The sequence below is a fragment of the Theropithecus gelada genome, chromosome 16 (assembly GCF_003255815.1).
Source record: "Theropithecus gelada isolate Dixy chromosome 16, Tgel_1.0, whole genome shotgun sequence".
NCBI lineage: Eukaryota > Metazoa > Chordata > Mammalia > Primates > Cercopithecidae > Theropithecus > Theropithecus gelada.
In genome coordinates, this window is record NC_037684.1 from 49,514,895 (window position 1) to 49,530,234 (window position 15,340).

The 15,340-nt window shown below is 45.5% G+C and overlaps 1 protein-coding gene across 2 annotated transcripts in view; it reads right to left on the bottom strand.

Annotated features, from left to right (window-relative positions):
* RNF157 (ring finger protein 157) overlaps window positions 1-15,340 on the bottom strand; it is a 99,578-nt gene that overhangs the window by 22,209 nt on the left and 62,029 nt on the right. For both annotated transcript variants that reach the window (XM_025363555.1, XM_025363554.1), the window contains exons 3-6: window positions 8,316-8,404; window positions 2,040-2,186; window positions 1,483-1,600; window positions 804-870 (exon numbers count right to left, since the gene is read on the bottom strand). In XM_025363555.1, coding sequence (XP_025219340.1) covers window positions 804-870; window positions 1,483-1,600; window positions 2,040-2,186; window positions 8,316-8,404 — 421 coding nt within the window. The remainder of the gene's footprint in view (window positions 1-803; window positions 871-1,482; window positions 1,601-2,039; window positions 2,187-8,315; window positions 8,405-15,340) is intronic.

Genomic DNA, 15,340 nt, shown 5'->3' on the forward strand with positions numbered 1-15,340 from the left:
AAGGGGCATTTTATATACCCTTTTTTTTTTTTTTTTTGAGACAAAGTCTGGCTCTGTTGCCCAGGCTGGAGTGCGGTGGCATGATCTTGGTTCACTGTGGCCTCCACCTCCCGGGTTCCAGCAATTCTCCTGCCTCAGCTTCCCAAGTATCTGGGATTACAGACATGAGCCACCATGCCTGGCTAATGTTCTGTATTTTTAGTAGAAATGGGGTTTTACTACGTTGGCCAGGCTGGTCTCGAACTCCTGACCTCAGGTGATCTGCCCGCCTCAGCCTCCCAAAGTGCTAGTATTACAGGGATGAGCCACCACACCCAGCTAACCCACATTTTTGAGACCGAGTCTCACTCTGTCACCCAGACTGGAGTGCACTGGCGCAATCTCAGCTCACTGCAAACTCTGCCTCCTGGGTTCAAACGATTCTCCTGTCTCAGCCTCCCAAGTAGTTGAGATTACAGGCACACACTGCCATGCCCAGCTGATTTTTGTAGTTTTAACAGAGAAAGGGTTTCACCATGTTGCCCAGGCTGGTCTCGAACTCCTGACCTCAGGTGATCCAAACCTGCCTCGGCCTCCCCAACTGCTGGGATTACATGTGTGAGCCACTGTGCCCAGCCAAACCCACACTTTTCACATCCGCCCAGGAGCTTGGAGTCACAGATGTGAGAGGATGCAGAGACTGCCTGACTCACAGTCACAAACACCCACAAAGAAGGCATGTTGTTCTGGGGCCACAGCTGCTGCCAGGAATATGCCACAAAAGAGCAGTGTGCACAGCCAAAGAGGACAGAAATCGCCCCTACCGTCTCCTTCATCCACCACGGCATGTACCACTAGAGGGTAAACTTCTCTGTCCAGATCAAAGCCAAGCTGAAGGGAAAGAAAAGGAAAGAAAAAAAAAAAAAAGAGGACTTAACACATTTAGATGGCACAGTTAATCTCAGAAAGGGCGATACTGTCAAGCATTAATCTCATTTCTGCTCCTCATTAACAAGGCTCCTTGTCAGCCTTGTTAATTACCCAAGTTTGTTAAATGAGGGCCATCAGTTTCTTTTTAAAAATCTCATAGATGTAAATAAGGCCTTCTAACCTATAGGTTTTTTTTGTTTGTTTATTTGTTTTTTCTTTGAGCATGGCTTTCTCAAAGTATCCTAGGCGAATCAGCTTCTTTTTAAAAATCTCATAGATGTAAATAAGGCCTTCTCACCTATAGGTTTTTTTTTTTTTTTTTCTTTGAGCATGGCTTTCTCAAAGTATCCTATGCTAACGGGCTATTTCCGTTCCTAGGGAATGGAAAAATTAACAAAGTCAGGTATATCCTTGATGCAAAATAAGCAGAGCTTTAAAAGGACATGATGAAGTCACAAGACTGAAAGGTAAGCATGGCCTTCAAGTGTCTGAGCAGCCCCTTTGCTGTTGGCCGGGGTCCTAAGTAGCCCCTAGGCCCTTCTGAGTGGGAAACCCTCCCCAAAGGTAGCTCACCTCCTCTTCGGCCCACTCGGAGGGATCCACGGTGTGGGAGGGCAGGCAGAACTGCTGACACACTCCTCGCTTGTAGTGCACAGTCTCCGACTGGAGGCTGTTGTCTTTGGGAATGTAGCTATTGATACAAGTGGGAGGCAAAGCAAAAGTCAGTATCTGGCACAGATGGGTCTGACAACTTCCTCTGCTCATGCCTGTTCTCAATTATCAACAGGCTCTAGCAAAGAGAAGAAAGGGTCCTTTATAATCCATTTCCTTTGCTCTTGCTTGGCAATGTTGACTTTTCTATTCAACCCACACATCCAAAGAAAGGTAGCTTACTAGATTTTTAACAGTCCTTAAGGACCTGAAGGACTATACCACCATTTGCCACTATACCAAGATGGCACAATTTGAAGGGAAAAGGTAAAGGGTAGGGCTTTGTAGAAGAAAATCTATTCAGGAACCAGATCTCATCTGGCTGCAGAAAAAGAATGTTTTCCACCTTTGCTGAGTGGATAAGACATGGACTCTACCCATCTGGGAAGGAAGTGGCTCACCTGGTCTCCTGATCTTACCTGGCAATACCATTCTGGAACTCTTCCATGGCCTGGTAATAGATGGTGATGGCTACCCTAGCATCTGTGTCAAAGGTGAACTCAACATTGTAGTGGACTTTAGCTTTGCTGGCCTCTTCTCCAGGGCTCTTCACTTCCTCAGCACATCTAGAAAACCAGAGACTCAGCATTTGCAGGGTAGCATATCAATATTTTTAAATTTACCTTTTAAAAAAATTTTAGCAATATATTGTGGGCTTCTCTGAGTGATCGTAAGCATAGGTCTACCTCTTCATTCTGAATGATCACAGAGTGCTTCATGACCAATATTGCTGGGTACTCAGGTTACTTCTGATATTTCATAGTGCTACCACTACATCATTGTGCATTTGGCAGTTTTGTTTTTATTTTAATAAAAGTTATTAATCACGTAGTTTAAATAGTTTCTTCAAGGCAAAAAATAGCAGGCCTTACTTCTTCCCTTTTCTTCTCTTCAGAGGACACCGCTTTTAGTGATCATTTTGGCATTTACCCACATTTCTAAAAAATATATTTGGGTTACTACTTCTTGATTTTTCAGTTTCAGGCACTATCTATGGGTTTCCTACTATAGAAACAAGGATTTCTTTCTCTTTACTCATTCTGCTCCATATAGGAACTCCCCCATCCCCACAGTGTAATTATATAAACATATAATCTATGATTTTTCTTTTCCTGCCTAACTTTTTCTTAATTAGTGCTCTTTTTTTTTTTTTTTCCAGTTGCATAGTTTTCTATGTACTCATCACAAATTCCAACCCAAGCTCTCTGGGGCTGTCTAAATCTCTCAAGACGTTCAGATGCACCAAGTGGTCTATTCATTTCTTTTTTTTTTTTTTTTTTTTTGAGACGGAGTCTCGCTGTGCTCCCAGGCTGGAGTGCAGTGGCGTGATCTCAGCTCACTGCAAGCTCCGCCTCCCAGGTTCACGCCATTCTCCCGCCTCAGCCTCCCAAGTAGCTGAGACTACAGGCGCCCGCCACCACGCCCGGCTAGTTTTTTGTATTTTTAGTAGAGACGGGGTTTCACCATGTTAGCCAGGATAGTCTGGAACTCCTGACCTCGTGATCCACCCGCGTCGGCCTCCCAAAGTGCTGGGATTACAGGCTTGAGCCACCGCGCCCGGCCTATTCATTTCATCTTATTGAGGAGGTCCCTTGGACTTGCTCCCATCTGTACTTGGCCCTCTGCACCTGGCTCCCAGCCGCCACCCTGGAATCTCTCCCCCTCCATCATCCTGGTGGATCCCTTTTGCCTCTGTCCTCCTGTAGAAGCTCATGTTTCCTGTATCTCATGTCTTCCTCTGTCTTGGGTTATTCTTTTGTATCGGTGGAGCATGTGTTCTACCAGCTTCCTGAAAAAGGGTGTGTTGGGAAATAAACTTTTGAGAGCTTTTATTCAACATTCACACTTCATTCAAAGTTTGGCTGAGCAAAGTATTCTAGATTATAAATAATTTCTAAAAGACACTGAAAGCCTTTTCGCTGCCTTATTTTTCACCTCCCAGCATTGTTCCCAAGAAGTCTGAAGTCGTTCCAACTGCTGATCCTTCTTCTGAAAGCTTACAGACAGTCCTCTTTCTCATCCACTGTGTGGGCACTTGGTGGTCCTTTCCATTTAGAAACTTGTACCCTCTGCTTCTGAGAAATTTTCTTAAATTCTATGTCACTGATGATTTCCTTCCTTTTATATCCTCCGTTCTCTGTAGAACCCGTTAGTTGGATGTCAGACCTTCTAAATGGGTGCTCTATTACTTGTATCTTTCTTCTTCTATTTTCCTTCTCTCTGGATTTTTGCTCTGCTTTCTAGAATATTTCAAGTTTTCTTCCTATAATTCTATTGAAATTTTCATTTATGCTCCTTGTTTTTAATTTCTAAAAGCAATTTTTTTTTGGTTTCATAAACTTCATGTCATTGTGGCTATGAAAGAAAAAGATATCTTCTCTCATGTCTTTGAGACTATTAATGAAGTTTTCTTCTTTCTGCATAGCTTTTGTTTCCAATTAGATTTTTTTTTTTTACTTTATTATTATTTTATATAGAGATAGGGTCTCACTATGTTGCCCAGGCTGGTCTCAAACTCCTGGGCTTAAGCGATCCTCCTGCTTTGGCCTCCCAAAGTTCTGGGATTAAATGTGTGAGACACCACACCCGGCCTAGTTAGGTTGTTTTAAAATGTTGGTTTGTTTTGCTACTGTCTTTCCTATTATAGGCATTCCTTACACATCTAAGAATCTGTGGCTGTCTGCTTGTATTTAAGATATTTAAACTGCTGATTAGAGCTCTGAGTGCACAGCAGGACTTGGGGATCCCGGGCTTCACTGTGGGCTGATCTGGATCTGCTGAGGAACCTCCAACTCTAGTCTCCTAGGTTTTCCTATCCAGGCAGGTCCAATTTCCAGAAAACAGTTTTTCTCTCTCTTGACAAAGGCCTGGCTGCCAGCATTCTAGGGGCAGAGTGGAGAGGCAGCTGGAGGGCTCAACACCCAGTTTGCCAGGATCCACTCACCCCCCGTTTTGTTTTGACACAGGGTCTCACTCTTGCCCAGGCTGGAGTGCAGTGGTGTGATTGTGACTCATTGCAGCCTCGACCTCCCTGGGCTCAGGTGATCCTCCCACTTCAGCCTCCCAATAGCTGGGACTACAGGTGTACACTACCATGCTTGGTTAATTTTTGTATTTCTTGTAGAGACAGGGCTTTACCATATTGCCCAGGCTGGTTAGCCTGTTTTTAGTACTGGCCGTTAGCTGTGCCTGGGTCTCTCTTGTCCAGAGATTCTTTGTTTTTTTTTTTTTTTTTTTTTTTTTTTTGAGACGGAGTCTCGCTCTGTCGCCCAGGCTGGAGTGCGGTGGCGCGATCTCGGCTCACTGCAAGCTCCACCTCCCGGGTTCACGCCATTCTCCCGCCTCAGCCTCCGAGTAGCTGGGACTACAGGCGCCCGCCACCACGCCCGGCTAGTTTTTTGTATTTTTAGTAGAGACGGGGTTTCACCATGTTAGCCAGGATGGTCTCGATCTCCTGACCTCGTGATCCACCCGCCTCGGCCTCCCAAAGTGCTGGGATTACAGGCTTGAGCCACCGCGCCCGGCAGATTCTTTGTTTTTACCTTTCCAGGGACAGTCATCTGCCTGCCTTTGGCCAGGTTGTAGTAACGTAGTTCTGGCTGTGTGGTATAACGGAGGGGATCTGCCTACCTTGAGGGCAGACTTTCTACCAATCCTCTTCATTTTAGCCTCCCACCTCAACTTCTAGAGAGACCTGGCACTGCTAATTTCTGAACCCCTTGGGGGATAATACCACAGTATAAATTGGTTGATTCTCAGCTTTTCTTTCTGCTAGTTCAGGATTCTGATATCCTGGGTCTACTAAGTCATTTAATATTCACTATGTGTTTCCAGCTTCTAAAATTTTGTTGCTGCTGCTCTCTTCCCATTCTCCAAATACTTACAGATTTATGCCTTTTTAAAATTTTTTAATTTTAATTTAATTTAATTTAATTTATTTTATTGAGACGGAGTCTCACTCTGTCGCCCAGGCTGGAGTGCAGTGGCGCAATCTCGCCTCACTGCAAGCTCCGTCTCCTGGGTTCACGCCATTCTCCTGCCTCAGCCTCCCAAGTAGCTGGGACTACAGGCGGCTGGCTAATTTTTTGTAATTTTAGTGGAGACAGGGTTTCACCGTGTTAGCCAGGATGGTCTCGATTTCCTGACCTTGTGATCTGCCCACCTTGGCCTCCCAAAGTGCTGGGATTACAGGCAAGAGCCACCGCACCCGGCCTTATTTTTTATTTTTTAGATGGAGTCTCACTCTCACCCAGAGTGCAGTGCAGTGGAACAATCTTGGCTTACTGCAACCTCTGCCTCCTGGGTTCAAGCAATTCTCCTGCTTCAGCTTCTGGAGCAGCTGGGACTACAGGTGCATGCCACCATGTCTGGCTAATTTTTGTTTTGTAGTAGAGACAGGGTTTTACCATGTTGGCCAGGATCAGGTGATCCACCCGCCTTGGTCTCCCAAAGTGCTGGGATTACAGGCGTGAGCCATTGTGCCCGGCCAGATTTATGCCTTTTAAATACATGTTTATAATTACTTGATGGGGTTTTCAAAGGAAGCAAAAGTAGGTGTTCAATCCTCCATCTTTACCTGGAAATCTGAGAATCAGAATTTATTCCCATAATCACAGAAAAACAAAACAAAGAACACTCTTCAAATTAACATTTATTGAACACCAGGTGTTTTCCCTTCTGTTACCTTAATTTTGACAACCACCATGAAAGGTAAAGTTGATTATCACCATTTTACAGATTAAAAAAACCCTGAAGCTCAGACACTCATTCAAGCAAGCATCTGTGGACCTGGGAAGCAAATTGCTCTGCTGCTTCCAAGTCTGGTTCTTTTAGCCCAAGACAGCTGCTTCATCCTATTCTAGAGCTGCAGCCAGGCTGCCACGGCAGAGGCCATGACCTCGCAGCAGCTCAGGCCCTTGAATGGTCTCCATCAAATGTATGAATGTGCCATATGTGATGAGAGAAACCAAGTGGACAGAGTAGCTGGCAACTGGCAGGCCCCAGAGGCCTCGTTAGTCTGCTCTTCTGCTGGATGAACTCCCCTGGGTCAGGTGGGGGGACTGTTCAGCAGACAGGTACCTCCTTGGCTCTCTCCTCCCCAGAGATGACCCTGGGGTGGAGAGAAGCATAGCTGGGGAACCAGTAGAAACTTCAGGGACAAATAAAATATAAAAAATTAAGAGAGACAGACTGAAAATAGATTAGTGGTTACTTAGGGCTGGAAGGACTGCTTGAGCCCAGGAAGTCAAGGCTGCAGTGAGCTGAGATCGCACCACTGTCCTGCAGCCTGGGTGACAAAGCAAAACTCTGGGCGGTGGCTCATGCCTTTAATCCCAGCACTTTGGGAAGCCGAGACAGGTGGATCACCTGAGGTCGGGAGTTTGAGATCAGCCTGACCAACATGGAGAAACACCGTCTCTACTAAAATTACAAAATTAACCAGGCATGGTGGTGCATGCCTGTATCCCAGCTACTTAGGAGGATGAGGCAGAAGAATCGCTTGAACCCGGGAGGCGTAGGGTGCGGTGAGCTGAGATTGTGCCATTGCACTCCAGCCTGGGCAACAAGAGTGAGACTCTGTCTCAAAAAAAAAAAAAAAAAAGCGAGACTCTGTCTCTCTCTCTCTATCTATATCTATATATATATCAGACAGAAACATTGTAATGCTAATAAGGCTGACCTATACAAGCATGAGATGGTCTCTGAGTCATCTTTCTTGCCTATTCAGAAAAATCTGGGACCTTGATTTGCTCTAACCAAAGTTTTTCACCAGGGAATCAGAGAGCCTTGGTAGACATACTGTCTAAGGGTGGCGGGCAGTGGGAATGTATCAGATTAAAAATTACACTGTCTCGAGGATGGCACCAAGAAGGCAAATGACGATACTTAACATTGATGATGAGGATTAAACAACCAACCAAGGGCACTATGAGTTCCTTAGAGAACAGACACATGAGGGCCGGGTGCGGTGGCTCAAGCCTGTAATCCCAGCACTTTGGGAGGCTGAGACGGGCGGATCACGAGGTCAGGAGATCGAGACCATCCTGGCTAACACGGTGAAATCCCGTCTCTACTTAAAATACAAAAAAATTAGCCGGGCGAGGTGGCAGCGCCCGTAGTCCCAGCTACTCGGGAGGCTGAGGCAGGAGAATGGCGCGAACCCGGGAGGCGGAGCTTGCAGTGAGCGGAGATCGCGCCACTGTACTCCAGCCTGGGTGACAGAGCGAGACTCCGTCTCAAAAAAAAAAAAAAAAAAAAAAAAAGAGAACAGACACATGAGATAGGGAATAAAGAAGAAAAAGAAAATATAGCAATAAAATAAAGGATTTTATATTCTAAGTTCAAATTTCCTATTTTTACATTGGCTTGTTGGAGTAGCTGCAAAAATTCCCACTTTCCCTTAATAATTCTTCTTCCCTTTTAAAAAATATCCATAAAATAAGGATACTGAGCATTTCTAGGCAAGTGAAAGTTCTTCACAAACACAGTCCATTGCATCCAGTGCTGAACAACATAGGGGTGGATGGCCTGATCTCAGCAGAAAGAAGCGCCCGCACTCCTGTCTGAGACCTGGAAAAGCAGGCTCTGGGGCTGCCAGAAACTGCTGTGTGAGTTCCTTGGGGAGTCTGTCCCCCAGCCCCCAACCTCCCCAAAGGAAGGTGCCTGGGACCTGGCCCCAGCCTCTGGGAACTTACTTGACGAGCCTCAGCGTGTCCTTTCGGATATTCACCAGGCTTCTCAGAGTCTTCACAGGTTCTTGGGGAGGTGGGGCGGCGTAAGGGAACTGTGTCAGAAACAAAGTAGGAGAAGGTGGTGTGTTTATAAAGACCCACAGCTGTCCCTCGCTGTTACAGGGCTTTACAGTTCACCAAGAATAGCCCTAAGAGGTGAGGCAGGAAGGCACAACTCTCCTAATTAAGTGAGGAAACTGAAATTCTGACATACTGAGTCAACCTGCTCAAGGTTACAGCTAGTGGGAAAATGGGATTCAATTTGGGGCCCAAAGAGCTAGATTTATCTTCTTTTTCCATTATATGAAGCTTATTTGGGTCAGTGTTCAAAACTTGGAGAATTAATAAAAAACCACTGAAGTTCCAAATACCAAAGGACACACTGTGGCCGAGTTAATCACAAAAGGCTTTTCCATCTGACCTCAGACGACAGGGAGTCAGACCTGCAAGCCCTTTCCTTCCGTGAGGCCATATGGTATCCCAGGAATTTAGGGACTGCAAATAAAAGAGAACCCCATCATGTGTACAGAGCTGAAGTTTGCAAACAGTAAAGAACAAATTTCCCCTGCAGCTGATCATATAAAGCAGAGTTAGCACGTGAGCCAAGAGTTATTTTGGGGGTCACCAAAGGTTTATGATTGTCTTCATCATTTACCATCCACTTTCTTCCGCTTTGCCCGTTTAGACCTTTGGATATGAAGTTCTGAGTTGTTGATAATAAAGAGATAAACAAAGGGGAAACAGCCAAAAATTTCACTGGGAATTGCCTTCTGAGGATCAAGAATGATTTCAAATGTTCCCAGTATTTTTAAAATGTTATTTGGGCAATCAAATGTTTTAACATATAATTCCCAAAAAACCTACTGGTCTCTGCAGCTTTGCAAAACTGTGGTTCTCTTGGCTCAAGAAAAGTCTGCCTCCATAGTGTGGTATCACAAAACAGGACACCCAAGTTATAATCGAATTGTGCCTTCACAGGTTTTTACTGAATATGGTTATTTTACTTGGGAAACAATATAGTTAAACCATAGTCAAGGTGCATCTGACTTTATGTATGCAGTATGATTGCTTATAATTCACATGTATGAATGTGACTCTTATACTCAATAGAAATTATTTGCATTCAGATTACCTACTTTGTGGGCATTATTTAGTAATTTACCTTTTCGTTGATATATTAACCATACATTCTTTAAAAAATGATAGTTTTTTCTAATTACAAAGTAATACATGTTTAAGCAGAAAATTTGAAAAACACAAAAAAGTATAAAACTATCCCTAATTTTACTATTCAGCAACACCAAAATTAACACTTTGGAATATGTATCTCCATCCGTCCATCTATCCATCCATCCATCCACCTCTATATCCATGTGTTGTTTCAAACTGAACATACTATTTTGCAGTTTCTTTTTCACATAAAAAGATGTGGCAAACATTTTTAAAGTCTATAATTTTGATAACATGTGCAGATAACAGCATACTTTAATCAATTCCATATTATTCAATACTTTATGTTGGTTTTACTTTTTTTCGCAGCTATAAATGTCATGGTGAATATCCTTGTCTCTATATTTCTGCATGCTTGTTTGATTATTTCCTTAGGACAAATTCCTAGAAGTGGAATTACTGGATCAAAGAGTAAGCATATTTTTAAGACTTTAAAAATTATTTTGCCAAATTGTTTTCCACAAAGCTGACTCCAACTTTGCCCTCCTGCAAGCAGTGCATCAGGAGGCCTTGACATGGGAAAACTGAAATTCTAGTTCAGATCCCATCTGTGGCCTGTTTCTCCTCCCCCAACTTTCCTAGGCTGTCATACTAAAGGAATTTAAAACAATTTTTAAATAAGCTTAAGCAAAAAGTAATTAGGCAGGAAAATCCGACACAAACACTAGTCTATTCTAAAGCCAAAATAAATGACTTCGGGATTAAAATTTTTTTCTGGAGTAGCAAAGTTAATCATTTTCATTTGTACAGGTACTTGGGCGTTATCCATAACTCCTACCTGCATTTCAAATAAAAGATGCATCTTTTCCCTTATTCTTTACTCTTTCTCCTCCATAGCCACCCCCTGCCACAAAAGAGAGAAAAATAAAAAGAAAGAAAAAAAATCCTGGCACTCTTCATCCTCCATTTTGAATATTATATTTGATAACTGTGGCAATGAAACATAAGCTATCTGGCTCTTAAGGAAAGGTATCAATGAGTTCAATTGTTAATAAACCCACCCCTACACTTTAGGCTCTCCCTATACACACACGTACCCGCACAAGACAACAACGACAAATCTGTTCAGGAGAACCTTGTTCGTGGGCTGCTACCTACCAAAGTTTGTGCCTTGCTGGCCTTTCATTCATGCAATCAGAGTCTACGTGCAATACTCCATGCTAGGAATAAGGAGAGACTGAAAACCAAGAAGATAAGGCCCTGCCCTTTCAGGAAGCTGCATTATAAGGCAGCTGACATAGTAATTGTAATATTAAAGAGATTAAACATATTAGTATTTTTTGCCACAAAAGGCAAAAATAAAGGAAGTGATCATTTCTGGCTGAGGTAATCTGAAGGCTTCATGGAGGAGGTGGTAGTTGATCTGGGATCTTAAAGGATAAATGAAATCTGCAAATTCAGAGATGACAGAGAAGATAGAGGGGACAGTAGGATCAGAGGCAAATTGAAGAAAATATTTTTCTGCTCTTAGAGTTGTCTCCCATTCTTCTGTAAATCGATTTTGTCCACCATTATTCTCTAAATTTCTTAGTTATCTTCCTTTCAAAAATTACCATTTATTGAGTGCTTACTATTGATGACAGTGGTGGGCCGTCTGGAGCAGCCGCTGCCATCACAACGGCCGCTGCGGGGAGGTCGCAGGGAGCAGACCAACAGTCCCTCCACAGCTTGCCACCCTGGAGGCCACCCCATGGGGCTGGCCGGGTTGCCTGCCAGCAGAGGAGCAGTGTGGCAGAAAAGCAGCGCGATAGGGCAGAGAGGAGTCCCGAGAAGGAGCTGGGCCTTGGGCAGTGCTCCGCTTGCACATGGAGCACCAAGGCCAGGCCTGGGCGCAGAGCTGGGGCCGTGCTTCAGGGGCCCCAGACAGGAAGTGGGAGCAGCTTCCACTTCAGGCACCTGGCCATTGGCGCAGCCATTGTGCCCACTCTGCCGAGGGTGCCAGATTCCTGTGCCTCAGGAGGAGGCTCTGTGCAGCCTGTCCGGGGCTGTGTCCCTAGGTCTGCCCCACACTGGAGTGACCACTGAGCCTGACACTCCTGGCCAGATGACCCAGCCAAGGCCCAGGCCCAGGATCCACTCTGCCCCTGGCTACCCATGAAGCGCCGGGGCAACAGGCAGAGCTCATGGTGATGTCACCCTGCCCCGGACACTGGCCCAGGCCCAGTGAGGACCTGGAGCCCCTGCCCTAGGCTGCAAGGGGGTGCTATAGGGGCTGCATGCTCCATAGAGCTGGTGGAAGCCAGGAACAGGCGTGGGGCTGCAGCCATCCAAGTCAGGGCTGTGGACCTGGGCCTCCATAAACTCTTGGAGACACGGAAAAGCACCCCCCTCTGCCCTCCCATCCCAGCAGGCTCAGAAGTGCCTGCTCCTGCCGCCTGGCTTCTGCCTGCTGTTGGTGCTGGCTCTGATCTTAGAGCAATGTGGGGCCAAGCCCAGGTGCTGTCACAGTCAGGCTGGGAGTGCACATGCTCGGGGTAGTGCTGACAAGCCAGCCCCAGCCCCCTGCTGCCTCGGCCCCTTCCAGACTTTGGGCACTGATGAGCATGGGGGAAGGTGGGGGCGCTGAGGGCAGCTTGGTGCTGGTCTTCAGGGAGGGCGTGAAGGCTGGGGCCCTGGCTGCCAGTCCTGCCCACCGGAGTGGGAACTTGTGGTGCCTTTTCTAGGCCTGCCCATGGCTGCCCAGGGACCAGTCTACTTGCACTTCCTCCCTTCTGAGGCCCATTAACAGCCCCAGGCTGAGGCAGAACAGGGCAGAGGTTGGGACCATCAGCTGCAGAGAGGAGCAATCTACTCCAGTGCCCCCTCTCTGCTGACAGCTCCAGAGATGTCCATAAGACCAGCTGCAGAGAGGAGCTATGCACTCCAGGGCCTCCTCTCTGCTGAGAGCTGCAGAGAAGACAGGATGCCCTTCCTGCAGAAAAGAGCTTCCCACTCCAGGGTCTCTATGCTAGGACACTTGTCAGGACACCCTGGTTGCGGAAAGGAGCTACCCACTGCGGGTATGAGCTGTTCTATCGCTCAATAAGGCTCCTCTTCATCTTGCTCACCCTACGTTTGTCTGTGTACCTCATTCTTCCTGGTTGCAGGACGAGAATTTTGGACCCATGGAATGGTGGGACTAAAATTGCTGTAACACAAACAGAACTGAAACATGCTCCTTGCTTGTTATGTTGTGGGCAAAGAGGAAAGAAGAGCTGTGGCCCTTCGGGAACCCCAGACCTGGGAGCTGCCTAAGCCAGGGCTGTGACTTCCTCTTTATGGCCCTGTGGTTCCTGGCATCTCCAAGATTCCAGGTGCCACCACATTCCCTGGTGCCAACCAGGAGAGCTGCCTGCAGTACACCTGGTCCAGCCACAGCCTCGCAGACCGCTGGCACCCACGCTGGCACCTGGGGCTGCCAGCCCCACAGCAGCAGCTGGTATGTCTGACTGCACAGTGGCCGGACCCTACTCTCGCTCACACACCCCTTCCTGTTCCATGCCTGATTTGCAGTCTCCCTTGGAGGCGTGGGATATAGGCTGGTAGTGTGAGCTGAGTGCAGTCTGTCAGGCCAAGTGGGTGGAAAAAGTCCAATGTGCCTGAGCCGAACCTGTGCAAGGCACCACTGGCCACAGGTTTCCAGCCAGAAAAGTGACACCCCAAAGATCCCATAATACTATGTGCCAGGCACTATGCTGAGCTCTTTATATTATCTTATTTAATCTCTGGAGGAATCCTGTGAAATAGGCATGGTTGTTCCCATTTTTGCAGGTAAGAAAATAGAGGTTGCAAAGAGGTTGAATAAATTCTCTAAAGTCCCCCAAATTTTAGGGAGCAGAGATTATTTTTCTCTTTTTTTTTCCCAGTAACTAACATGTGTTAAAGGGAGCAGAGTTGAGGTTTGAACATGTTCTACCTTTATCTTTTCCCAAGATGCTCTGGAAGCAGCTTCTTAATCTAGAGATGAGATTTCCAAGGATTAAAGTGCTGGTTATTAAAAGATCTGAAGACACAAATTTATCTATTACCTCATTCCTTTCTAAAGTCAAGACACCAAATAAATGTTTGTGTTTGTCCACACTATCTCCTCAATACATACACCATTACTAAGTTATATTTAAGACAAAAGATGTATCCTGGCTGGGCACAGTATCTCACGCTTGTAATTCCAGCACTTTGGGAGCCTGAGGCAGAAGGATCGCTTGAGCTCAGGAGTTTGAGACCAGCCTGGGCAACATGGTGAGACTGTGTCCCTACAAAAAAATAAAGAACTTAGTCAGCATGGTGGCACACACCTGTAGTCCCAGCTACTCAGGAGGCTGATGCAAGAGGATCACTTGAGCCCAGAAGATTGAGGCTGCAGTGAGCTATGATAGCATCACTGCACTCCAGCTTGGGGGAGAGAGTGAGACTGCTTCAAAAAAGAAAAAAAAAAGAGGCCAAGCATGGTGATTCATGCCTGTAATCCCAGCACTTTGGGAGGTCAAGGTTGGCAGATCACTTGAGGTCAGGAGTTTTGAGACCAGCCTGGTCAACACAGCGAAACCCCATCTCTACTAAAAATACAAAAATTAGCCGGGTGTGGTGGTGCGGGCCTATAGTCCCAGCTACTCGGGAGGCTGAGGCAGAAGAATCGCTAGAACCCAGGAGGTGGAGGTTGCAGTGAGCTGAGCTCATGCCACTGTACTCCAGCCTAGGCAACAGAGTGAGACTCTCTCAAAAACACAAAAACAAAAAGTATCTTATTTCAACCTAAAACCAGAGATCTCACTCATATGCTAACAGGTAAGTATGAAAGGAAAGCAAACTAATGCCTTCTTGGGACCAAGAAAGATGAAGCTCAGAACAGATTCGGGGACAAGCATTTTTCTGAAGTACTCATGCACCAGTCCACTGTACCAGCATTAGCGATCGTTTTCTCAGTTCATATCCACAGAGTTTCTGTTTTTCTTTTTTAGAGTCTGCAAAGGGTAATTTTCTCAGCCCTAGGTCTACTGAGTAAGGGAGTGCACAGTGACTAGGAAGACCAGATAAAGTCTTTCTGATGTAAGCATCCTGGCATATCTGGAAACAGAAGGAGCTTCCTTTTCTGTCTTGCACACAACATGCCCCAGGTCCACAGACAGAGGGAGACTGAGAAGCTTTCTGATCTCTTACCTCAAGCTCAACATGGATTTATAGAATGGCTTCCTGTTTCTCAGGTATCATTCTGGAGTAAATAAACCTTTAACAGCTTTATGAAGGATAACTTAATGCAGTTTCTAGAATCCTATTTCACTTTTTATAATGAAAACAGGCCTCAGATCAAGACCCATGAACAAAGAATGAAATTTGGTTTGCTCAGGGATTTGAGGACCAAACATGTGTGAGTATCTTTACGACAGAAAAGCAAGGCACAGATCCCCCTAATCTATTCATCTAACCAGAAAACTGCCAAAAGAAAGCCCCTTTCATGGGGTAAAATTTGGGTAACCAGGAATTACAGCTTGGCAAATCATGAAAAAAGAGAATGTAAGGAAATATTTAACTGAGTATATATTATGTGCCAGGCATTATGCTAGGTTCTTTAAATGGATTATTTTTGTCCCCCATTTTACTTTACATATTTTTTATCTTTATTTTTAAATTTTTGTAGAGATGGGGTTTTACTATATTGCCCAGGCTGGTCTCAAACTCTTGAGTTCAAGTGATCTTCTCACCTCAGCTTCCCAAAGTGAGGGGATTAGAGGTGTAAGCCACCACGCCTGGTCTTTTTTTTTTTTTTTTTTTTTTTTTTTTGG